The 26648-nt window shown below is 40.0% G+C and overlaps 1 protein-coding gene across 1 annotated transcript in view; it reads left to right on the top strand.

Annotated features, from left to right (window-relative positions):
* Positions 1-8272: 8272 nt before the first annotated feature.
* The window catches only part of prox1a (prospero homeobox 1a), a 38716-nt gene continuing 20340 nt past the window's right edge, over positions 8273-26648 (top strand). The window contains 5 exon segments of the mRNA XM_051133174.1: positions 8273-8549; positions 11140-11472; positions 11475-12936; positions 16349-16454; positions 22887-23081. Of these exon segments, the coding sequence (XP_050989131.1) occupies positions 11208-11472; positions 11475-12936; positions 16349-16454; positions 22887-23081 (2028 nt within the window). The 5' untranslated portion in view covers positions 8273-8549; positions 11140-11207.

Raw genomic sequence — 26648 nt, 5'->3', positions numbered from 1 at the left:
TTGCTAATCATGCTAGCAACTTTGCTAATCATGCTAGAAACATGCTAGCGACATGCTAATCACGCTAGAAACATGCTAGCGACATGCTAATCACGCTAGAAACATGCTAGCGACATGCTAATCATGTTAGAAACATGCTAGCAACTTTGCTAATCATGCTAGAAACATGCTAATCATGCTAGAAACATGCTAGGGACATGCTAGTCATGCTAGAAACATGCTAGCAACTTGCTAATCATGCTAGAAACATGCTAGCGACATGCTAGTCATGCTAGAAACATGCTAGCAACTTTGCTAATCATGTTAGAAACATGCTAGCAACATGCTAGTCATGCTAGAAACATGCTAGCGACATGCTAATCATGCTAGAAACATGCTAGCGACATTCTAGGCATGCTAGAAACATGCTAGCGACATGCTAGTCATGCTAGAAACATGCTAGGAACATGCTAGTCATGCTAGAAACATGCTAGTGACATGTTAAAAACATGCTAGCAACTTTGCTAATCATGCTAGAAACATGCTAGTGACATGCTAATCATGCTAGAAACATGCTAACGACATGCTAGTCATGCTAGAAACATGCTAGCAACTTTGGTAATCATGCTAGAAACATGCTAGCGACATGCTAGTCATGCTAGAAACATGCTAGCAACTTTGGTAATCATGCTAGAAACATGCTAGCGACATGCTAGTCATGCTAGAAACATGCTAGCAACATGCAAGTAACTTGGTAATAATGTTAGAATCATCTATCTTTCTGTCATGACAACATTCAAACTTTAAAACTTCTAAATATTTCAGACTGAAAACCATCCAAACTTAAAACTTCTTAAACTATTTAAACTATTTAAACTTTTCAAACTTTTCAAACTTTTTAAACTTTCTGGTAATCAAGCCAACTTAAAGTTTGTTAGAACTTTTTTATCTAGTTTATCTATCTTTCTGTCGATTGATAATCTGACCAATACTATCTATCTATCTATCTATCTATCTATCTGACAGACAACATTCAAACTTTAAAACTTCTAAATATTTCAGACTGAAAACCATCCAAACTTAAAACTTCTTAAACTATTTAAACTATTTAAACTTTTCAAACTTTTCAAACTTTTTAAACTTTCTAGTTTTCCCTTTCAAATTACCACTTGAGTCAATTTAAACAGTGCATTATTTGATCCAGAGTCAGAAATAGACATATTAGTACTTGCATTAACATAATCAGGCATTAACCATTCCATGTTCAGTACTGTAAGTAAAGTATCATGTCCTCCTTCAAGACAAATTCCATTCAGGTAGAGTGAGCATAACCCTAATTAGTAATTATATACTTATTTTCACCATATTATGTCAGCGTAATCTCCTTGTTACCGTCCAAACAGCCTGAGGCTTTTCCTTACGTGCTTATCGGAAGAAAGAGGCAAAGTGTATTGTGATTTCAGCGAGGGAAGAATAAGGATAATCCTAATTGATTTTCATTAAGTGCGCTGCTGTAGAGCCCATGACTGGCCTACTTTCTCGACGTTCGAATTAATCCTTTATCCCCATTTTTATAGGAGAAAAAAAATCCTAAGGACTGTCTCAGTAGCGGTTTATGTGTTCAGCAATTTGATCAAAAAAACACAGGATGAAGACTAATTGTCTATTGTTTTTATGATTATTCATTCTCCGGATCTCTGTCATCCATTTTTGCTATTGAAATGTTCATAGCAGACAGAATAATATATGGTGACATCATTTGAACGGTCTCTCTGTGATGACTCTCAAATTTGGCTGCCAAAATGTAGCCAGAAATAATTTTAAAGGGCAAAAGCATTTAACCAGCAAGCATTTCCTTTACAGAAGTTTCTGAACACAGACGAATAAGCAACTGTGATGCTCTCTAATGAAATGAACATTTCACCAAACAGATTTCCTGACAATTTTCCATATCATGTAGATCAGACTGTAAAAGGATTTTTTCTCTCTTATGTTTTAAGCCAATTTGCTCTTCAAAACATCCATTAAATAGCAACAACGTGTTTATTTTCATTTTATTCAGATGCACGAGCACATGCATGAGCTGACAATTTCATCAAGGCTAACACCGTGATGCAACAACCCTTTCAAAAGGTCCTCTCCCCTCTGTGTATTTTTTTCGGGGCCATTTCCAGCATTCTAGGTCTTTTTTTTTTTCTTCACAGAGTGGGAAACATAAAAATAAAACAACAAAAATAAGCCCCCCTGACAAACTGGACGAGTTCAGTGAAGTTGCAGGAGGACTGGAGTGGAGAGGAAGCAGATAGGATTGTTTGCTGAAAAGGCTGCCTCAGTTCAGTGCACTGGTGTCTGAAGACCTCTATTCATTCTGAAGGCCAGAGGGGCCGTGGCAGTCTGGGTAGGGTCCCGCAGGCACTGAGGCACGGGGCCAGGCCTGGTCCTCTCCGCACTGCCAACTCGCCTCAAACCCTGACCTAACGGCCAGACGCGACAGGAGGGAGCAGGAGAGCGAGAGCAATTTAGTCTCAGCGGCTACTCATTCATTCAAAAGCTTATCACAGGCAGGGCTCACGATTGTGTAATTACGTGTTAAGTTTAAGACCTCGGCAGCGAATTTAAGGGGAAAAAACACAGCAGAGAAATGAATAAATACATATGGGCACTATGGAATAAGCAACCGGTTCAAATGTTGGATTGTTTTTGGAAGTTGCACAAATGAATAATTTTAAAGGTCTTCCTAAATTGCTTGTGTGCCTTGAGACAAACAGAAAAATAAAAGTAATCTATTTTGAAAGTGACTATTTTTAAGAGTTTAGCTGCCAGTTCTTAAGCTAAGTGTTTACTTATCTTTCTACATGGGAAGTGCATATGCGATCTCATTTATTCTATCCAAAATAGTAGGTGTTTTTAACATCCAAAATGGATATCGCTCTTTCACTCTTTTTAGCTGAAGAAACTGACCTTTCAACCTAGAGCGTGTTTGCATTAAGGCTTCACTCTGTCCATGGCACGAAGCGGTATTGATTGTTAGTGTTTACCAGGGACGGTTTTAGTAAACAGTAGGTATAATCGTGTAGAATTAAGCCGGTATCTGATAGCGCAGACTAGGGTTCATCAGTCCCATAAGAGTCCCGAACTTACTTCGGTCACGTTAGAGGGACTATCTCATCCTCGAGCCGCACTTTAAACACCTCTAAAGCCATTATATTCTGTTACCTCACATCTTCTCATCAGCCTGTTCTTTTGTTTTCCCTCCTTATTTTTCAGCGTGACGGTAATGGTTACATGTCGTAACATCGTTTCCGCGTCCCAATACCATATTCGATTCCCTGCTCCGACAGTCTTGTAAATGAATCCAGCATGTCACATTGTCACATCGAGAGCCTCCCATTTTCGCGGAGTACCAGGGGTCTCTTAAACACTGCCCACTCTTAGTGCCACATCCTTTTTCCTGAAGACCTCCAAGACCCCTTCAAGCATAAGAGCTTTTAGCTAGCCTGCGCTAATGTGTAGAATAATAGCTACTCCCTGAATCTTGATGGCCCCTGGAAGCTGACTGAATTTGTGCACAACAGCATCTACAGTGCAGTAATATTCCCCTTTTTATATCTATTCTTGTGTGCTGCCACCCCTAATCTAGTCTTATTACATCTCTCCCCTTCTATTCTCTTTGCCTCATATGGCCTTTCAATTTTAGCGTGATTAGTAAGGTGGAGGATATTATCTGTTCTGCTCAGAGACGTGACAGAATATTATGGAACAAGACTAATATTACAATTATGCAGTGCTTCGCAACTAGAGACAAAGAAACAAATGTTGCCGTCATATCAGCACAGAGACTTTGGGTAGACTGCAGAGTACATACACTTTCAAGGATTTTTGTTTGTTTGAGTTTTAAAGTACATTTGAGAGCAGTGGTGTCCCATGTTAGGGTTCAGGTAGCAGGTCATAGATCAGCATGAAAGGGCAACGTCAGTGTCCACACAGCATTAGATACTGTTTATCTGTTGGCAGTCTATCCCACTGATCCTCTCTTTACCACTAGCCCCCAGGACATCTGTAATCCACAGAAGTGACATATGAAGCCCAGTTGATTTCTTTTTTTTGCCTTGTTTGTTGATATTGCATCTGAATTGCTAATTTATTTGGGCCATCAACTTTGGTCCTTTGAATAAACGCATGCTCTAACTGCGTGATGGATTAAAGTTATACAAACCGTCTCACAGTCAGTTATGCAAACCGTAGCAGCTTACTATGAATAACTGATACATCTTGGAAACACCACAGCACCAACTTATTCTGAACAAAACATGTGAAACAGAATAGAAATCCACTCTGTGTGTTATTTCTGCATGACCTTTAGACAAAACTAGCTACCCACGGAAGTGACATGTTGCCGCCAAAAAAGGTGTTTCCACTGCAATTAGGTATGTAATGCAATTGAAATACACCTCTTCTAAAAATTGATGGAAATAAGTCCTTGTGGGGCTAATATCTGTCAAGTATCTGTGTATATTTAGCACAATAATTACATAAATGTGACCACCGACCACAAAACCAGTCAGTCATTTTTTTAAAAATTGAGATTTATACGTCATCTTAAAGCTGAATAAATAAGTTTTTTTAATTGATGTATAGCTTGTTAAGACAATATTTGGCTGAGATACAACTATTTGAAAATCTGGAATCTGAGGGTGCAAAAAAAATCAAAATACTGAGAAAATCGCGTTAAATTTGTCCAAATGAAGTTCTTAGCGATGCATTTTACTAATCATAAATTATGTTTTGATACATTTATGGTAGGGACTTTACTAAATATTTTCATGGAACATGATTTTTACTTAATATCTTAATGATTTTTGGCATAAAAGAAAAATCGATCATTTTAACTCATTTTGAGGCGCCACAAATTAAGTCTCTATTCTCATTCAGTTTTCGAATTCGAATTCTATTCCAATTACTAACACTAGCATGGCGCGAATTATGTGTGGGACGGTGGGGGCGTATTCAGGAAGTGACAACAAAAGGTATGTTTTACGATTGTTTTTTGTTTCAATAGCGTTTTAAACGCCTACTGTTAACACAAAAAAATTACAAGTTGGAGTTATATATATAACGCTTACCAACAAAATTCGCCTTTATGTGAGTAACCATAGCAACACGTTCCATCGCTGTCAGTATCGGAGTGTACATCAACAAACACTGTTATCTTTTATCGCTTTGTTATTTTTTTACACAGCAAAACCGTTTGTATTTTTAGAACATCTTTAAAATAGATATTTTAAGATGTTTAGCTACTGTACATGCACGTGCGCTAGGGGCGCCAAAAACAATTCGGATTGTTCGAGACGAAATTCGTCCGACTGTGCTGTGGAAATTACTTTTGAAATGTCACCCTCTTTAAAGTCGTTAAATAATTCGCAGAGTGGATAAATGTAGCTTGTACACAGAGTGAAGTCTAGCTGCCTGACTGCAGCAGTTCAGTGCGGGGTTGAAGCAGGAGAACGGATGCTGAAACTCAGACGCAGAAAGCAAATAAAGTTGCAATACTATCGGAATTTAACTTATCCCCTGTTCCAAATACTATATATATATGTAAATAAAATTAACAATTTATGTCGATATCTTTAAGTCCTTCCTTTCTCGTAATGTCTGTGGGCTGAGTGGAAAAAAGGAGTGTGGAAGAGCAGGTGAGCACATTGTCTTTTAAATAGACGCCGGCGTTGAGAAACCGGTGTTGTCATTTTGTTGAGATAAAGTTTCGTTTATTTTTGTTCCAGTTTCTTTGTAAATGCATTCTTTACCATTTCTAGTTACAGTTTAATGAAACAGTATTCCAACTTGGCAGTGGCATTGACAACTACGGAATTGTTGCGTAAAATGAAATCAATCACTTTCCGCCGACACCTAATATTTCTTATTATATTCGATATGATATTTAAGTGCTTAGTCTGTATCCCTCGCGAAATGCAAACGAGTCTAAGACATTTAGTGGCTGAGTGTCCAGCAGAAAGGTGACAGAGAGATCAGAGGTGGCGGTGTTAATAAACAGGTTTCCTCTACACCTAAGAGGCGTTTTCCTTCTCCAAACACTATTGCTTTAATGTTGTCATGTATTTTTCCACTAAGCTCGCACTCCGAGCGTGCCTTTGGGGAAAGATGCTAACAAAATAAGTTGGAACACCTGTTTTGGAAAAGAAATTCATTGCAGCTAAAATCCTGCCTTCCCAGTCGTTTATTCCCTCACAATAACATTTGCTTGCGACATGGAAACTGAGTGAACAACACGCCTTTCCTTTTGTCCTCGTTCAAGGAAAAGAAAAGGGCTTGTTGCTGTTAGACTGAATCCTATTCTAAACTTTAAGGAAAGTTTTTTTTTTTTTTTTTTTTTTTTCTTTCTTTTTTAAAGTTATGCATAAAAATAAAAACACACAATCCAGTCAATGCTTGTACGTACTGAAGAAGGAATACTGTCGGGAAAAAATACTCACCATCAGGTAAAAATCTCGAGGGATGCATGTTATTAAAAATATGTAACACAGTAAAATAGTTAATATAGATAATAACATATGTGGATAATAATCGAAAATAATGTAAATAATAAATTGTATCTAATAATATTAATAATAATTAATAGACAAAGTTTTGTTTTGAATGCATTTGCAGGTGGCTTTTCTAACCCTAATTTGCTAAAGAATTTTGATCAACACTTACAGTAAATAATCTCATTAATAGGTCAAACAGCTGCGCTGCTGTCATTTGCTTTGACAGCCCAAACATGCTTTGGAATGAATGAGACCAGTGAAATGTGCTTTGGAGGATTTTTCAACAGCGGATTTTCTTTTAGGATACCACAATTAATTATGTCTGGTATCACACGAACTGCGTGATTTATTTTACATGTGGGCTGGTATGCTATAATTTGTTTTGTATCAATAAAGATATTTTAATCATTACTCACGACACTCTGCAGGTTCACATTTCGTTCAAATGAGCTGCTACAAAAACACAAAGCAGTGGTTTTAAATCACAAAAAGAAAAGGGGAAAACTTTTACATTTACTGAGGAAAACGAGTAATGTGCGGCGTTTTGAATACACTTTTTAATTTCAACAAAGAGCAAATACAGCGACTACAGAAAAGTAGATTAAGGCTTTGAGAAATCTGCTTACATGCTGAAGCACCTGATAGGATGGTGAGAAATCAACATTTGATTGGCTAATGGCTCTCTAAATAATGTGTCCAAATAATCCTATGTTTTTTTCTTCCATAAAGCAGAACTTTATTTTAGCGTGGTAATTCAAATCTATGAGCAAAACAGATGTAAATGCGAGTTAATTGGTACGTGTGCTCCACAGCAACAGTCTGTGTAAATTTGTGCGTCTGTGCGTAAATCAGATCTGAAGAAACTTGTGACAGACAACACTGTTATATTCTAATACAGATATTAGTCAAATGTTCATTATATCATACTGGTTATTTTTATAAACTTGCCTTATTGACTGATCATAAAAAGCACACATGCCATATTTTACAATATTTTACTCCCATGCGTTTTGGGGATAGTAATCTTACGGTTTCATCTCTGTAGGAAGAACCGTATTAAGATAACAATTAGAGAGAACATGTCAAAGCCTCAGCATATTCTTCATCAGTTGACTGTGGAGGCTAGGAGGAGGGATCTAAAGTAAGAGCAAGGTCTTAAGTAGAAAGAAGCCCATAGCTCAAAGACAACCTTGGCAAGCGAAACTATTTTCACGAACCAAGGCACGAACGAGGTCGAGGCTGCGGTCACTTCTCGGGGCCTGCATACCACATTTCGTGAATGTTGTGAGGTGGGTCTTATTTTTAAACATGGTGATGAAATATACTATTCGCATTATTAATTACATGGTGTTATAATATAGAAATAATACGAGAGTAATTAGGAAAAAAATATGCATTTTTTGTATTTAGTTTTCTGGAAAAAATCCAAAGTTGCATTGCAAGTGCACGTAATAATATAACATTGGTGCGATTTATATTTCAAATGCATCATGATGAGCATGCATCTACACTGAAGGAGTGTATACATTTCAGTCAGCACAAACAGCGCTTGTACGTCATGTAAAGAATAAGTTTAACAAAATCCACACAGAGAACATATTGTTTAAAAAGTGCGTATCCTTACAGATATCCCACAAAGGTCCCCGTATCATTGGTTTTTGCTCGAGCGGAGTCTTCAACTTCACTTGTTTTGTATTCCTCTAAATCCAGCGGACTGCTCTTATTGGTAGGTGCGAGCGTTACATCACAATGATTATGACGCGCCGTCTTCCTGCTTCCTTCAGCCGCGTCTTAAAGTGAATCTTGTTGGTGCGAGCGCGCGCTCTCAGCCTCCTCCTGGCCGCGTGCGCTGAGACATACAGTTTTCATGCAGAGAGAGGAGCGGCGCACAAGAGCTCTTTCTCTATCTCACTCTCTTCGCTCTCGCTTGTCCCGAGAAATTACAATATTCATCACGGGGCGAACAACCCTCTGTATTCTCTGTTACACTATCGCGAAGAAGCTCAATTCGCTCTCATCTTCAGAGTAAGTAACCTTGTCATTTGCGCTAGCGCTGAGTTTTGTTCTACTACTGATGACTTTTCATGTGATGCGCTGTATCGCTTTATCCTTCACGCTCTGCGGCTGCTGTTATTTGAACTTTATTATAAAGCCGTGTCATTTTTGAAGGACTGCATCCTTTCCGTAAAGTAAGTATAAATACGCTCTTGTAATATTGCTTGTAGACTTTGGTGAGGCGACGCGAAACATTTACGTTCAGTTCTCAACTTGCCGTTTATTCTTCGCGATAGGACAGTTTAGTCTATCTCTTGTGAGGCTTATGCCGTTTTTACATTTTCTGTATCTTTATTACTTCCGTTTGCTTTTTGTCATTCGTCTGTTGTTTTTATGACAACAACAAATTACCGCGTCATTTACATAGATGCGCTCGCTGAATTTACGGTATCTCCTAAAAATAAAGGTTTCGGAATGGTTTCAAGACTGATGTCATAGAATCTTTTAAGTTTCACAAAGAACTTATTTTTCATTAGTTGTTTAGAAAGCCTCCTTGTACTCGTTTAAAGAGCCGAGTAACAACGACAGTCAAGTGAAGAGCCTATAATGTAATATCAACAACTTTTTTAAACGTCAATTACCCAAACTGTCAACAACAAAATAATGATAAAACCATGGCTATTTGCTGAAACCAAGGTGCTACAAAGAACCATTGGTGAACCTTTATTTTTAGGAGCGTAAGCTTATACTGAGCCCCTGACTTTTACTGCCACTCCAGCTTGACGCGTTACTTCATCATCATCATCGTTTTCTGACGTGAAAGCCAGATACATCAAAGCTTTGCTTCAGTTTACGGGCACATCAGAATCATATGTTTAGGAAAGAACTGTTGGCCGTAAAGTCTGTTTTAGATGTTTAGAGTCAAAATGAATGTCACGCACGTGGTTGTTTATAAAATATTTTAGGTTTGAGGTGCAGTGTATTACACTGTTCCTCTAAAGGCAGGATTTTCGATCAGGGCTCAGAGGAGAAATATATATAAATCAGAATTTTCTTCAATTTTTGTGACATTTTCTAACTATGAACTAATGCTGATCTTTCTAACTTAAAAGTGGTAAATAATGTTTCTGGTGAGAAGTTACTAAAAATGACTTGAGGTGTTACGGATCAAATCTAGCCTTTTTAAGGGTCTCTAGGTTGGCTGTGAGACTGAGTGGGGGGTCACTGGGTCTTGTAAGGTTCAAAACTGCGATATCCGAGAACTTGCTGGTGACTTCATAAATGTTTTGGCTGTTTAACACAACCACCGAATCGTGTGTGTTAACATGTATTTCATTTTCTATCACAACTTTTTGGATTTAAGTTTAACAGCTTGAAATATTTATAGAGAGGAGGTCCGCATAGGACGCAATGGCCGTATGAGGTGAAAGACGTCTAAAACGAGCAGATTTTGTTACCTTGTTTTCTTGACTTATCAGGTCTATATTTAGTGACAGCAAAAGCAGTATTTCCGCTCTGTTTCATACTGTAAATGTAAACTTTTGACTATGTTAATTGGTGCGTCTTGAAGAACAATTGTTTTAAGTTACACGTCGGTGCATGTCAGAGTATATTAGATATTTGTTGTAGATATTTGCAAACGACTGTTTGTTATGGCCGTACTGGTCAATGTGAAGACACTGTCACATTATGTTACTGCGCTTTTTCTTTTCCTTGTAACATTTTATTTGTATGTTTGGAGGAAGTAGTCGCGTTATTCAGTACCTGCTTAGCAAAGCTGTGCAATTTATCCTCAGTGAGCAATGAAATCGCCTAGTCTATTTAAAGTGTGTTACATTCATAACGAGCAACCTTTTTAATATGCACGGAGAATTCAAACTTTTTATCATCTGATTTGAGCACCATGTATAATGTTGGCCGATCTTAAATCACCGTCAACTTGTAAAACTAGCGCTTATTACACTATATTATCCACAAAAGTGATTTGCTTTGAATTCATTTGATCACCCACAAAACAATTGTTTGTGTAAACCAAGAATTTAATTCATGTGGTTATACTTGTTGTATTATTTTTTTTTTTTTTTAATTAGATGGGGGAACAGATCTGCCTGATAATCTCCCAAAGATAATATTAAGGCCGCTAAGTGTCTTTGCAAATATCAACTTTAGCTGTTTTACTGACAGAAAACATAGGTGCCTCTAAAACTTACCAGAGTGAACAAAGCCTGCAAGTTGGCTGTGTGAGCACAATAGTGGCAGAACATGTCTGGCGAAACACAGCAGTGTATTTTTTTTAACTGGTTCTTAGATGAGAATTAGGTTTTGTGTTGAGCTTTACACAAATTTGAAAATGACTTAACCCTTTTTTTTTTTTTTTTTTTTTTTGGAATAGATTATTCAAATAATCTTTAAATGTCAGGTTTATAACTGATTCTAATTCTGTAGTTTTTATCTATAGTAAATCTCAATTAATATACAATAGAACGACTTCAGATATTTTTAATACATTCTGTGTTGTTCTCTAGAACATTAGTCTATTTCAAATTGCATTTAGCATTGGCCACAAGAAACTTGGAGACATATAAAGAAAATTATTCATCAGTCCTTTCTTTTTGGCTAGGTTCCCAGGGTTCTCGAGCTGTGCCCAGCTGACAGGCTTTCAAAGATGGCACAATAACAGTTCCAGTGATGCCTGACCATGACAGCACATCCCTCTTAAGCAGACAAACCAAGAGAAGAAGAGTTGACATAGGAGTGAAGAGGACTGTTGGGCAAGCATCTGTGGTTTTCACCCGAGCAAAAGCAACCTTTCTTAGTGCCATGAATCCCCACGGTTCCGAGCAGGATGTTGAGTGTTCTGTGGTGCAGCACGCAGACGGCGAGAAGTCCAACGTGCTCCGCAAGCTGTTGAAGAGGGCGAACTCTTACGAAGACGCTATGATGCCCTTTCCGGGGCAACCATCATCTCCCAGCTTCTGAAAAACAATTTGACCAAAAATGGAGGCAGCGAGCCTAATTTCCAGGGAAGTGGCCTCTCGAGCACCGGTTCAGAGATCCAGCAGGAGGATGCTTGCAGCAATTCCTCACGGGGCAGCCCTCAGGAGTGCCTTTCACCATTCAACAGGCCCTCCATGACCCAGTTTGAAATGGAGAGGCTAACAGATGAGCATCTTAGGGCCAAACGAGCCCGGGTGGAGAACATCATCCGTGGGATGAGCCATTCTCCCAGCGTCACGCTCCGTGCAGGTGATAATGAGCGCGAGGGGGCAGCCCAGCCCCCGAGTCCTCGTGAGAACTACCGGGAAAACAAGCGCAAACAGAAACTGCCACAGCAGCAGCAACAGAGTTTCCAACAACTCGTCTCTGCGCGCAAAGAGCAGAAACACGAAGAACGCCGACAATTGAAACTGCAGCTGGAGGACATGCAAAAGCAGCTCCGGCAGCTGCAAGAGAAGTTCTACCAGATTTACGACAGCACAGACTCCGAAAACGATGAAGATGGGAACATCTCCGAAGACAGTATGCGTTCCGACAGAATGGACAATCGTGCCCACGACTCTGTCCCAGATCGCTCCGACAACGAGATGTCTGATGTGGATCCGGGGCACTTCTTGGACCGAGCATGCGCTCTTATTCGGGAGCAGACCTTGGTGTCAGAGGGGGACAAACCCAAGCGCGACAGCTCACGAGGAAAGAGCCAGGGACCAACCTCCATGCATGCTGAGGGCAAACAGCTAGCAGAGACGCTAAAACAAGAGCTTAATACAGCAATGTCCCAGGTAGTGGACACCGTGGTCAAGGTCTTCGCTAAGCCTCCACGTCCAGTTCCTCAGGTTTTCCCACCCCTGCAGATGCCCCCCGATCGTTTCGCAGTCAATGGAGAAAACCCAAACTTCCATACTGCCAACCAGCGCTTGCAATGTTTCGGTGATGTCATCATTCCTAACCCCCTGGACACTTTTGCGAACATGCAGGTGCCCAACTCGAATGACCAAACGGAGGCCCTGCCCCTGGTAGTGAGAAAGAACTCTTCAGACCAGCCTGGGTCTCTTCCCACACCCGGGGGTCACCACCATCCCTCCCTGCACCCCTCGCCCTTATCTTCCACAATGGGCTTTAGTCCTCCATCTTTCCGCCATCCTTTCCCCCTTCCTCTAATGGGCTACCCTTTCCAGAGCCCCTTAGGCGCCCCAACAGGGCCTTACCCAGGAAAGGATAGGTCTTCTCCCGAGTCTCTGGACCTGTCCAGAGAGACCACCAGCCTACGGACCAAGATGTCGTCCAACCACCTCAGCCACCATCGTTCCATCTCACCAACACACCCAGGGAATGAAGGCTTGTCCTTGTCCCTCATCAAGTCAGAGTGCGGAGACCTTCAGGACATGTCTGACATCTCCCCCTATTCAGGAAGTACAATATCCTTTCAAAAAAATTTTTTTTGATTAATGTACTTTTATTTGTTTAGATTAAAAAAGAGACCATATGAATGACAGACAGATCTTGAAAGACCTAAACTTAATTTCAATGAATCTCCATTAATTGGCACATTCACAATCAGTGTTCCAGTAGTCCAAAGATTAAAAAGAGCTCAGTGGATGGAGGCTTTTAAGTGTGCGCTATATGGAGAAGTGCTGAAAGGCCCCGCCGTGGCTAAGATACCTCCCATCTTCTCTGTTCTCACACTATCACAGGGAGACTCACAATAAAACCCCCTCTTTCATCACAGCGCATGCAAGACTTTGTACATAAATGCTCAAAGCAAATCATATTTCAAAGCCAGGAAGTAAAAGGACAAGTGGGATCCTTTGCTTAGAGGCCCTAGAAAGTTGTGTTAGAAGGATGGTAAAAGATCTCTGTCAGCGGAGGAGCGATTTGCGCTCATTTAGTGTCAAGTGAAGGATAAAAATGTCCCTACTGTTGAGCTTCGCAATTTTAAACATTAATTGTCCCTTTTATATTTCGCATTATATGTGAGCTCAAGAAAACAACAAAGCCTGTTTCTTATGAACACCAGCAGCTTGCTTTAGGTAAAGGAACACTGATAGCTGTTGCCTGGCAGTAGGTCTTTTCTTTTTATCCTGTTTCTCTGGTGTGAACAGGTGTTTGCAGGTAGCTGCTTTTCTTTCATCCCTTTCCCTCTTTTTAACCTTTTGCCAAATGGCTACTAGATCTTTGATAAGCTTTGAATCGAGTCAAAATGAACAAAACCAAATGCTCAGTATAAAGAATCTTAAGAGTAAATATTAAAATATTTCATTTATGAAATAAAAGATTACATAATAAAATTAACTGGCAAAAGAGTACTTTCACCAAGTAAGCACTCTTCAGCTCAGAGAGAGTCTATTATTTCTGTAAGTATACTTGCACACCTGCACAGTTGGGACCTGAACAACAACTTCTCAATATTTGCAAAATAGGGTGTTTAATCAAATATGAATTTCTATTCAAATTCTAGAAGAAACAAGCAGCCAATTATCTTCAGCCATGGGCAGCATGATCTTCCTTGTCACGTGCTCTCTTTGCATCTCAAGAAAAATAGCCTTGTTCAGTTTCCCCCATCATTTGCATATAGAGAGACCGAACAGCTCTGGCACAGGGCTGTTGCAAGAATGGGGTGGGGGTGGGCGGCAGGTGAAGCCAGTTTGCATGTCTAATATAGTAGACGAGGACAGAGGTTCATGGTTGCGCTAGCTCCATGCTCAAGTGCTGAGGCAGCTATTGCACGTCGATTCGGGTTTCATCAATTAAAGCGAAGCAAAGAAAACGTGCGATATGAAGACATCGCTCAGATCACTTTTCAAACTCGGTTGCCAAAGTGGTTTAATAAAAGACCTTCTCGATTTCAAAATCACTTTGCCGGTGGAATGACACAGTTCGAGTCTGTTCTAATTTATACATTTTTATAAAAAGTGTTTTTTTTTTTTCTCCAGCCGAGAATCTGAAAATGCTTCCCATTCTATTTTTCAAAGCGAGAGCTAGAGTCTCTGCTGTAGTACATTTGTTGCTCTAATCTTTCATATTGCTGAACAGATGTCTAGCATTAATTTATGGATTTAGCATCCCTATGTTCTTTTTCCCTCCTTTCTCTCCTTACACCTGGCTGTTGGATCACATTTCACTAGTTATTGTCTCCCTTACATGCAACATGCTTAATACAAAACCAGACCTAAAAAAGCCTGATGATGCAGTGCATCTATGGTGGCGTTGTTTATGTAGTATCTCATTTGGCTATAAACCACAGCTGCCCCATTTTTCTCCTCCCCTGAAATACTTCATATTCATGTTTGCATTATGTCCTTCATTCATGTTGACTATGGGCCGGCTTGTCTTACACTGAGTGGGCCAGTGTTTACTCGATCTATTTTGTCATTTCGCATATTTACGTATCCTAGAAACAGCTGTATTTTTCTTGGAAGCCAGGTCGACTTGTAGGAAACGTGCGTTGGCTGAGTCATCCTCGACACATTGTTCCCAAGATCTGCGGCTGTTTGTTTTATTTAAAAGTAAATGTCTTGAATGTTAATGGCAGTGAGTAATGAGATACCTGGGATTTATGAATGTTGTTAACAGAGCAGAGGAAGGGCAGAATGAACTGATATAATCGTCGCTCTGTAAATACTGCGTCGAGATTGAACTGCGAATGCTTCCTCGCTGCTTTCAATGTGCGACGCCCATTAGATTAAAGAGCATCTCAATGTGATTAATCTCTTGAAAAAAAAAAACAACTATGTACTATGAAGGTGTTTATCATCGCTCTCGTTCCAGACTCCAACACGGGCTATTATTCGCTCCATTTCATGAAGAAGCACTTTTGAGAAGCGGCCCCGCTGCTTGGGCTTTTCCCTTCTCTTGGTTTTTAAATGAGCCTTTAGGTCCTTGAAAAATCTGACTTGTTGTGAAAAAGACAGCTTAACTCTCTCTCTCTCCCTCCCTCGCTGTCATTCACTGCTGTTATTTGCTGTATGCATTATGACAGATGGTAGGAAAGAGAGTAATGCTCTTTTGGTCTTCCCTATCAGCCTAATGGAGGTCACCTAGGGTTCTCCTCCTCTCCTCCTCTCTTGGCAGAAGGAACACGTCAATCTACATACACACCATTATTAAAGAGGCTCACTGTTGGAAATTGCGCAGACGGTCATTTTTTATCGTTCCTTACATGTAGATGCATTTATTGTTGTTCTTTCGGCTGTTCCAGCGCTTAGCGCTTTACATAACAGACACTCGCATTCGGTGCGAGCTGCCATGACGGTGCCATGCTTTATAGTGAAGGGGGGGTGGTGTAGGCGAGCGCTGGGTGAGCCTCTTAATTGACCTTGTGGGGGCCCATTGATTTAGCCCCACATGCATCTTCATTTTTGATAAATTATAAAGCCGTTAATTTGCAGAGGAAATGGCTGGGCCAGTCTGGAGCGCAGATGTGGCTAAAGCCGGCCTAACTGGCAGAGCGGGGGCCGTGCCAGGAGGCTCAGGGTGGAGGGTTGGGGGTTGGGGCTAATTGTAATGGGTAGATGGCTCTGGTTAGCCACGGTCTCTCCTGGGACCCCCCTCAGCTGCCCTCTGTTTACCAATCTAGAGGGCAGTGCCACCTCCAGATAAATAGCGCTTTTATTGGGATAAGCAGACGTTTATTGACTTGCAATGCTACATTGACTGGGACTCTGTAGGTGTTAATATGAAGTCGTCAGAAAGGGAAATAATTAGGGATCGTTAGATTTACACCGTTTGCACTGGTCTAACTGTTAGCTTTGTGATAAATATATGAAAGAAGTCCAAGCCTGTGAATGTCTGTTTTATTTTCAAAAAATTTCCTTGACCTTCAAATTTCACATCCAAGAGGGGCTTTCCCCGAACCATCTGAAGAAGGCCAAGCTGATGTTCTTCTACACACGCTACCCCAGCTCCAACATGCTGAAGATGTTCTTCTCAGACGTGAAGGTGAGTTCGCCGTTGACCGTTAACTATGTCGTGTGAAGTAGCGCTGTCCCACTAGTCCAGATGGGTCCCAAACAGACGGCCAGCTCCCCCACCCCTCCACCCCCCAATTAAAATAACTGGCCTTAATCTCCGAGAGGAGAACAACACGGCATAGCACAAGTCCCACTTTCCCTTTTACTCACTTACGCTTTCATTTTAAACACAACGATTGTGAGATTAAGTTTTTTTTTTACCACTGCTCAACTAGTCGGGATGATAATTTCCCAGAGTTCCCATCCCCGACCGCTTGGTGGAAGTGGGAGGTGGAGGGCGATAAAAGCTGAGAAAATTAGAGGTTCGGCAGAAAGGAACAAACGAAAGCGGGAGGGGACGGGGAGGCGGAGGGAGACAACAAACAAAATGGAGCACAACAACACAAACAAAACAATGGCAGCGATTGTCTTTTATTTACAACTTAATTTGTTGTTGATGCGTCATACAGGGAGCATACGGAGGAGAAATAATGTGACAGATTCAGGCCACATTATTTAAATGAGGAGAGCAGGGTCCTCTCACTCCCAGCTGCCCCTGTGCCGGGTCCAGGGTGACCACCTCATCCTCACACACATGCTTCTGTTGCATCCATCTAAATCTGCCAGCAGCTTAATACTCATGAGAACGTACTGCCGCTCACCACTTATGCACTGATAGGAAATCATTTAATACCTAAAAAATAATGAACAACTCAGATTTTAAGAAAACCTAAAAACTTCATCTGATTCGTAGATTTTTGAATCTCTCTTCATTTTCAGCCACAAAAGAAAAAGTTAATCAAAGCCTTAAATTAAAGACGGCCCAATTATAATTCCCCTTTAGACAAGGCTGTGAAATTCTGTACACATTAAATTAACATTTTCCAAAACAAGGTCAGTGTCCTGGGAGAGATGGTTTTCAGGGCTGCTTAAGCAGAAGGGAACAATGGGTGGCATGTGTTTGTTGGATCAACTAGTATGTATGTAAGGGAATTAAGCATAAATTACTGACTAATTACGCCTGTATAAGCCCACGAAAGTTACAGGAATTAGTGGTTAAAGACGTTTAGGCACCATAATGATGGGAGCTAAATAGGAAATAATGACTGTGGGAAATGGGTTGATTTGACAACTGTTTTACCTAAATTGTCTTTAATCGGATGATAACAAAAAAAGCCTATTTAATGCCTTTGTACTAGAGAGACTATTTAATGGCCTAATTAAACAAAAATTTAGTCTTTTTAAAAAGTAAATGTTTAATAAAATACAAATTACATACTACACGAATAGTGAATTGTATATTTCTAATAAGCTTAAGACAGAAAATCACATTTTAAAAACTTAAAAAATAATAATTCTTACTCTCAATTTAAAAAAAAGAACAGGCTGTACTGTTAAAATGTAAATGTGCTAAGGCAAGAAGTGTGAGTCAAAGAAAATTTGACTTTGCCCACGATGGTGATGATAGATTGTGGTTCAGTCAGGAAGAGGAAGCTGCTTCTTACAGGTAGTGCGAGAACATTTCCCACTTATGACTTCACATAGTGAGCCAGTGGCCATAAAGGATTTAATACAGCCTCCCTTCACAGGAAAGCAACAGGAAACTGTGACAATCCGCTGATTTTGTTCTTATGTAATGGATAATACTTTTGTCTCTCCTCAGTATCTCTTTTTCACAGTTGTTCCTTGACCTGTAATCTGTTATCATATTCGTCACACAGAGACTCACTATGCTTGTGATGGGTCATTATCCTAATGTGATTTATTGCCAAACTACCTTGTTCTTCCTTTACACTTCGTGTATTTCTTCCCAGTTTAATCACCATAAATCTCATATGGCATATTCACATCACTTTGCGCACAGAGAGGCGGTCGACTGGCCTGGTTACAGTAGCCTTTGAGGGCTAAATAAGAGAGGGTCAAAGGTTAAGAGGGGTATTAGCAGGAAGATGGTGTGACACTGATTATGAGCAGTCAAAGCAAGTATGAGCAGGGGTTATGTCACCCCGAAAGGGTCGAGGCATATACGTTTCAGCGGGACAGCTCCAGTAAGGTCAGCGGTGGGTCAGGGAAATTATTTTAGCCGCTCAGGCTTTGTCACCAGGCTGCCTGACTGCCTTTAAACATACAGCATACCATGTACCATTAACAGCTGAATATCAAGTAACCTACTGGGGCACTTAGCTTACTTCCCCCTATAGAGCTCAACTTTTCCCAGATTCGCAATCTAAGTGCATGCTGTGTGCGAGGGGGGAGACTTAAAATGCACAGACCCCCGTATAAGTAGCGTCCCCACCAGGCATGTGTGAAAGCCTGTATTGTCCATGGCTAACAGAGGAAACGTGCGGAGTGACAGGTCAAGTCTTCCCCCGGTGTCTTGGAAAGAGCGGATCTCTGTCACCAGAGGAATAATCTTTCACAGGCCCGTGAGCAAGAGTGTGTGAAACGCTCTCGCTCCCGTACGTTGGTCTCTGAGTCAACTGCTGCCCGGACACATCACAGGCGTCAGACTGATTTGTTTTATGAATCTTTTGAGCGTGCTCATTGGATATATAAGGTTTTTTGTGGGAGTAGAGAATAACAGGATGAGGTGTCCCATGGGAAGCATCGAGTTTGGTGTTCTTAGAACAGCACTGGAAATGATGTCCAGAATAATAGATTTTTTTATTTTTTTATGAAACTAGTGTGTTTGTGCGGGTGTAGATTTTTACACATACATAGAGAAGCATCTTGCTGATTCGTCTTGCTGATCAAAGCATGTGCAAGTGGATTGTGATTGCAACTTACATAAATAAAACTTAAATCCTAAATAAAATCGTTACAAAGCTGCACATTCATTGTATTTAAAAACTTTTTATCTACACTCTCAAGTAAAAATTTCCTCTAGACACATCATTAAATAAAAAATAAATAAATACATAAATAAATAACTTGTATTTTATTATTTATTTAAGTAAAGTCAATTAGTTATCATACTTGAATTATTTAAAACATAATACAATTGTTTATAAAATATTTATAAATATATATATATATATATATATATTATAGCTCATATTACTTCAAATTGTAATTTATAAAATAATTTTTACAATTCAGTATCAAAATGTATTTGTTTCTAATAATAATGATAATAATAATAATTAAATTTAATAATTAATAATAATTAAATCACGTTTATTTGTATGGCACTTTTCATAATACAAAGTGGTTCGAAGTCACATCACAAAAATGCATGTTGTAAAGTTACAGTCAGTAATAAAAAAATAAAATAATAAACAACAACAACAATAATAATAATAATAATAATAATAATAATAATTAAATTTAATAATAATAATGTAATTAAAGTATTCAAGTTTACTTGTATGGCACTTTTCATAATGGATATTTTTTGAAAGCGGCTTCACAAGAAATGCATGTTGTAATGTTACAGTCAGTAATTAAATAAAAATAAATAAAATAAAATAAAATAATAATAATTAAATTTAATAATTAATAATAATTGAATTAAATTATTCAGGTTTATTTGTATGGCACTTTTAATAATGCATATTGTTTCAAAGCTCCACAAAAATGCATTTTGCAATGTTTCAGTCAGGAAGTAAAAAATAAATAAATAAATAAATAAATTATTATTATTATTTATTTATTATTAATATTGTTTAGAGCACCAAGTGAGTGCCCCTGAAAAAAAATATATAGGTGCATGAAATGACAACATTTTGAAAACTTTTTAAAAAGTTGCTTGTAAAAGAGCTGGACTCAGAATGCCAAAAACTTCTTGTTGAAAACCAACCCATCTCACTTTCTCTCCCACAATCCCACCAAGACAAATGAGCGTTCGCAAGTGTGTTTTTGTGCTCCGACGTATCATTTAGTGTTTTGTTCCGTGGGGTGGCTGAGAGCTGAGAGAGCTCGACTGGTTATTTTTGTTTGACAAGCAGATGACATGATCCTTAATTGCTGAGTTGTCACGTTCCAGCAACGCGGCTCCATTGTCCCCCGAATCTCTGGTATTTCTATTCGGCAACAATGCTTTTTAAATCTCCCTTTATACAGCGCTGCCAAACGATGTCATGCGGACTTACTTTTCTGCGCTCTCCATTATGTCATCCACTAGCCATTCTAGAAAAAAATTCCCCCCTCTCTCGCCTTTTATCCGTCTCTTCTGCAAGCCCCACTCATATGAGACAATGTCTTATGACAATAGAAGAGCCTAATCTCCATGTCAAAGCAATTTTCATTCCCCAGTGAGCAGTCTGCTATCATTTTGTAATGTTTTGTTTCTTATTCTAAAAGAATTAAGGGGGTGCTGGGGGGCTGGAGTAAGTCGTCACGGGGGCCGGGGGTCCTTATCTCAGTGTCTGGAAATTTGGACAGTGCATTTCGCTCCGCAGATAAAGCGGGGGAAAAAAGAAGCCCCTCGAGTTCAGTAGATCCTAATAGGTTTAACGTCTATTGAAACGGGGGTAAGCGAGAGATCAGATAGCCTTGCTTCTTTGGTTGTTCTTTTTTTTTCTTTCTTTCTTTTCAACCCCTGTTCTCGCTCGCTGTTAGGCTGAAAGAAGGCAGAGGCGACACACAGGCCAAATGTATAATTCCTGGGTAGGTTAAGTACATGTTTGAACTTCTGCAGACTGATGCCTCGGGATGACGACTTAATCATTTTCTGCTGAATTACGGGAGAAGAACTCTCACGGTGGCGCGGTAATTATGCTCTCGGCTGGCCTTTTGGGGAAACCTATCAGCCCGTCGTGGCTTCTGACTCTTTCTCCGACTCGGATTCCCCGCTATGATTTCTCATTGGCGTCATTATCTTAAATTTGCAAGCACCGAGACAAGTTTCTACACGGTAATTACATCTACCCTCGGAAAACACGGCCTCCCTCCCCCCTTCTTTGTTCCTTGTCCTTCCTCTTTTTTTTTCCTCCTCATGCTCGATCTCTCTCTCCTCAGCTGTCATCTAAACAGAGGCCTGCATGTTCTCATGGCCACAGATAGATAAGTGCTCGCTGTTGATTTTTGATTAATGCTCTTTGAGGGTATGGTAGGGGAGGCAAAGGCAATGAAGGCTTGATGAACACCCGTAATGACAAAAGGCAGGAGGCTGCATGTCAGAGCAGCCAACAGAAAGCCCACTGGATTTATAGCTTTTAACTTGGCTACATTCAACTCAGCTGTCCTGTACATTCACACTCTTGGCAGCCGTAGCGTTCGCACACACACGTGAACATACACACGTAGCGGCGCACACACAAAAAGCCTGTCGCACAGGTCATTTGCTGAGGTCATGGGGCAAGTACACAGGGCAAACAGAGTACTGTGTATTTACTGGTCTAGGATCAGGCGCTCCAAATATAGAACGGCGTACGAAGGCCAGCTTTGAGCTGCCGAGCTGTACTTGTTGCAAGGATTTTATGTAATTCAGATTTCTTCACTCAATTTCACCCTTTACTTGATCACTTACTTCACTCGATTATTAATGTGGGAAAAAAACCCTGAAGCATGTCAGAATGAACTCGGCTACTTGATATGTAAATTTGCCGTTACTGCATTACGGCCTATTGACACAATTATAATTTCATCTACTCAACCCTGAACTGTTTGCATTTGCGCACAACAGCAAATATCCGCACCGACCGTGTAAGCCTTGTTGGAGGGGGAAAAAAAACACCTCCTGACCGATCTGTCTCAGCTACGGGTTTGTTTGCTTACCCATCATCCTCAAGGACAATGTGAAGTAAACACGTTTGTAGAAACAAATGTCTTATCTGTTGTCCTGACATTTAAGGGTCTCACTGGCTAACCAGATTAGAGGTTAGTCACACCTGATTTTATTAGTTTCCAGTAAAAACAGAGTAAAGATTGAAACAGTGGGAACCTTGGTGAAAGTTTTTCTGGAAAAAAAAGCTAAATATTTATAATAAAAAATATTATATGTGACCCTGGACCACAAAACTAGTCTTAGGTAGCATGGGTATATTTTTAGCAATAGTCAAAAATTCATTGAATGGGTCAGAATGATCGATTTTTCTTTTATGCCAAAAATCATTAGGATATTAAGATCATGTTCCATGAGAATATTTTGTAAATTTCCTACCATAAATATATCAAAACTTAATTTTTGATTAGCAATATGCATTGCTAAGAACTTCATTTGGACAACTTTTTCAATATTTAGATTTTTTTGCACACTTACATTTTTTTTAACCATACGTTAATAGAAAGTTTATTTATTCAGGTTTCAGATGATGTATAAATCCGAATCCGATGTATAAATTCTTGTGACAACTTTAATATAAATAGCTTGCGTATTAGGGTCAACAATTACAAAAATCCTTTTATAAAAAAAAAAAAAAGTGTAAAAAATGCAACAAAAATGACAAAAAGTGCTTTTTCCCTCCTTTCTCTCTTAAAGTTCAACCGCTGCATCACATCTCAGCTGATCAAGTGGTTCAGCAACTTCCGCGAGTTCTACTACATCCAGATGGAGAAATTCGCTCGGCAGGCCATCAACGACGGCGTGACAGGGGCAGACGAGCTGAGCGTGAGCCGGGACTGCGAGCTTTTCCGCGCTCTCAACATGCACTACAACAAGGCCAATGATTTTGAGGTGAGCCCTCGTCCGTTCGCACTACAGCATTCACCTTATATCACGCGGCGATGCGTAAGGTATTACTTTGAATCCTTTCTGTTAATGTTAGCGCAGTTGAAAGCTTTAAAATTAATACAGCTAAATGATCTCTTTATATGATTAGACAATGAATGGCAAGCTGTTCACATCCCATAAGCCCCACCCCCACACTCCCTACCCCTCCTGGGGTAAAGCGAACAAGAATTTTTTCTCTTTTTTTTGGCCGAAACACAGTCATGCATCTGTCTGTTTGATGAGGCAAACAGGGAGCGATGCTTCAGGCCCAAGTGTCCTTGTCAAATACAATTTGCAGAGCTCACATTTACCGCTCAGCTCACTATCAATATCTGCCCACTGGGACTCTGGTCATTCAAACACTATCCTTACAACATCATCATCATTTAGCTGACTATTAGCAAAAATCTGCCCCCCGTCCCCACCCCCCTCCCTTTCATTTAGATCAGGTCAAAGCCAAGGTTTATTGTGATTGCAGGTACGCGGAGCGCCACACCTTTGGCGACCAGGAAGATATTTAGGGACACGATCCCTATTTTCATATATAAATGCAAGATTTGCATGGCTGTGGAAGAAAGTGCAGGGCACCATGAATAAGACTGTTGTTGGTAGAGAAGTCGAACCGAGGGAGAGATTGTTTTGCATATCAAGAGCCACAAAGGCTGCACAGGTGTACAAGCAGGACGGCCTGAAAGACTTTCCCAAATGCTCATTTTCCATGCAAGGAAAACTCGATCTTTAATGCAAATTTCAGCGCCCTAGTCTGTTCCTTTTTTCCTACCGGGCCGGCTCGCCTGGCGTGGCGCGTCTCGCCTAGTGTGCGACGACATCCCACAGCAGGTCCGTGCCGCAGAGCGAGGTCACACAACCTTTAGCGGTGCAAAGGGACACTTCATGCTGAGGCTTTTTTGTACTAAATTTTCTCTTCTCCACCTGTCAGACTGCGAGGCATGAAACTGGAACCCTCGCCGATTCAGCAAGTCGCTCTTTCTGCCAAATTTAGCATCATCAAAGTTCCACCTTGCTAGCTCCTCCTGAATGAATATACCCTCTGTTGTGCTGATCGTTTGATGTTAATCTAGTCTGTCAATGTGCACCAGTAATGTGCTTCCTCCTCCTTTGAGACTTTCTTTTTTGTAGTTGGGCCCTGTCATTTCTCTCTCTCCCTCTCTTTCATTGCACTTCCTTTCGCTGCCTTGTGTCTTTCATCCTCTTCGAACGTACTCACCCCTCACTTTCCCATTACAAACTTTTTAATGACATAATTGTCACATTCCTCATGGTGGAATGAGCAAAGGCCGTAATTAAAGGAGCTTCATTAATTGCCTTCAATGCACTTGTGTTGTGCTCACCAAGCTTGCTGTTTTCTTTCAAGTTGTTTATCCTTCATTCGGCTCCTCCTCCATCGCGCTGTCTCGATACGCCATCGTTTCTCTCCTAATTACTGCTCTGTTTGTCTTAGCTGGACAATGGCACAAATGAACACAATCAAGGACATTTGCATAGACACAGCTTATGATGTCCGGACCCTGAAAGGCTCCCAAAAAAAAAGACAAGAGAAACCCCCTTTCTCATCTTTTCTCCCAAACAGAGCCGCCAGCAATGTGGCAAGTGTTATCTCTTAGCTTAAGGGGTTTCTCTATGTACAAACCAGATATGATCAAGCCTAACAGGCCTGCTTAACTGTTGTCTGGGAACATTATTTGTTTATCCTGCATAGCTAAATGAACACATTAGAATGATATTTTATTAAAGGAGGAGTTCACTTGAACATGAAAATTCGGTCACTATTTGCACTCCCCATGTCCTTTTAAACCTGTATACTGTTATTTGTTTTATTCCACGGATACCAAAAGCAGCATTTCTAAAGGATCTTCATGAAGCTCTTTTTTTTAAATAACTGGAATTCATACATAGGATACAAAAAAAAAGAAACCATAAAAGTCATGATCCATAAGTCTAATGAAGCCTCATGATAGCTTTTGTGAATTTATGGTGTTATTCACTGAAAATCATATTCTGCACACTTGAACTTCAAAATACTGATATGGCATTTCTGAAACAAATTGTGGTCAGCACATAATTTCTCATATGTAACCCTGGACCACAAAACCAGTCTTAAGCAGCACAGGTATATTTGTAGCAATAGCCAAAAATACATTGTATGGGGCAAAATGCTAGATTTTTTTTTATGCCAAAATCGTTAGGATATTAAGTAAAGATCATGTTCCATGAAGATATTTTGTAAATTTCCTACTGTAAATATATCAAAACTTAGTAATATGCATTGCTAAGAACTTCATTTGGACAACTTTAAAGGTGATTTTCTCAATATTTAGATTTTTTTTTTTTTTTTTTTTTTTGCACCCTCAGATTTTCAAATCGTTGTATCTCTGCAAAATATTGTCCTATCCTAACAAATACATCCTGTATACATTATACGTCAATGGAAAGCTTATTCAACTTTCAGATAATGTATACATTTCGATTTTTAAAAAATTGACCCTTATGACTGGTTTTGTGGTCCAGGATCACATATAAGGCTATTGTATGGTTCCTGAAGACTTGAACCACTTTCATGGTGTTTTTTCCTCTATTTTTGAGCTTGACTAACCTTATATGGAAAAGAGCTGCATAAACATTCTTCAAAAGCTCTTTTTTGTGATTCTCTGAAAACAGTGTTTTTTTTTTTTTTTTAAACAGGAGTGTGAAAAATATTTGGAAATCAAAATCCTTAAAATGTCAAAAACAAGTTACAGAGCATTTAATTGTATAAAGAAAGTGAACACCTGTTAAATCTTGCTGCACAGTTACGCATTGTTAGCCAAAGTGGCGTTTCCTGGCCCTGTAATTGTGGCATCTGGTTCTCAGGAGCCGTCTTCACACTTACTGTATCACATCACAGGCACCATTGAAGAGTTCTAAGAGGGGTGGGGTCCACGGGCTCCGCTGGGATAAGGAGACATTTTTATGACAGCTCTGGGAAGGTCTCATCTTTCGGCCACAAAATAGTTCAAGGCTCTTCTGTCAAAACCCCCTGAGTGTCCTCCCCCCCCCCAACTTGCCCCAGACCTGCCTTGTCTTCAGTCCTTGTACCCTCCTCCCATGAACCGGCTGAGGAGAGCATAGAGGAGGCTTAGTCTCTCGCTTTCTTTCTTTGGTCCCTGTGATCTCTGAGCCTTTTTGAAAAAGTGTTGGTGGCCATATACCCACAGCACACTCACACAGACTTCCTTTGACTTCAAGAGTTCTCGTCTTGGTATCTTCAGGCTATCAGGTGTCCGTGGCTATTATCACACTGAGTGAACGAAACTTCGAGACTTTGTTTGTTTCCCACTCACATATTAGTTTTGTTTGTGTGGTGAAATTTCAAGGTTAAAAAGATACCGTTATAGTTAAGGGAATACTTAAAGGTGAAGTGTGTAATTTTTGCGCCGCTAGCGTCAACAAACGGAACTGCAAAATTAATGGCTTTAATTAACAAACTCTCCCCTCGTCTGCCATTGGTCGGTCAAACAGATAGCCCCGCCC

Source organism: Labeo rohita, chromosome 17, assembly GCF_022985175.1.
Source record: "Labeo rohita strain BAU-BD-2019 chromosome 17, IGBB_LRoh.1.0, whole genome shotgun sequence".
NCBI lineage: Eukaryota > Metazoa > Chordata > Actinopteri > Cypriniformes > Cyprinidae > Labeo > Labeo rohita.
The sequence above is the reverse complement of the archived record's forward strand: the minus strand, read 5'-3'. Positions and strand labels throughout refer to the sequence as shown.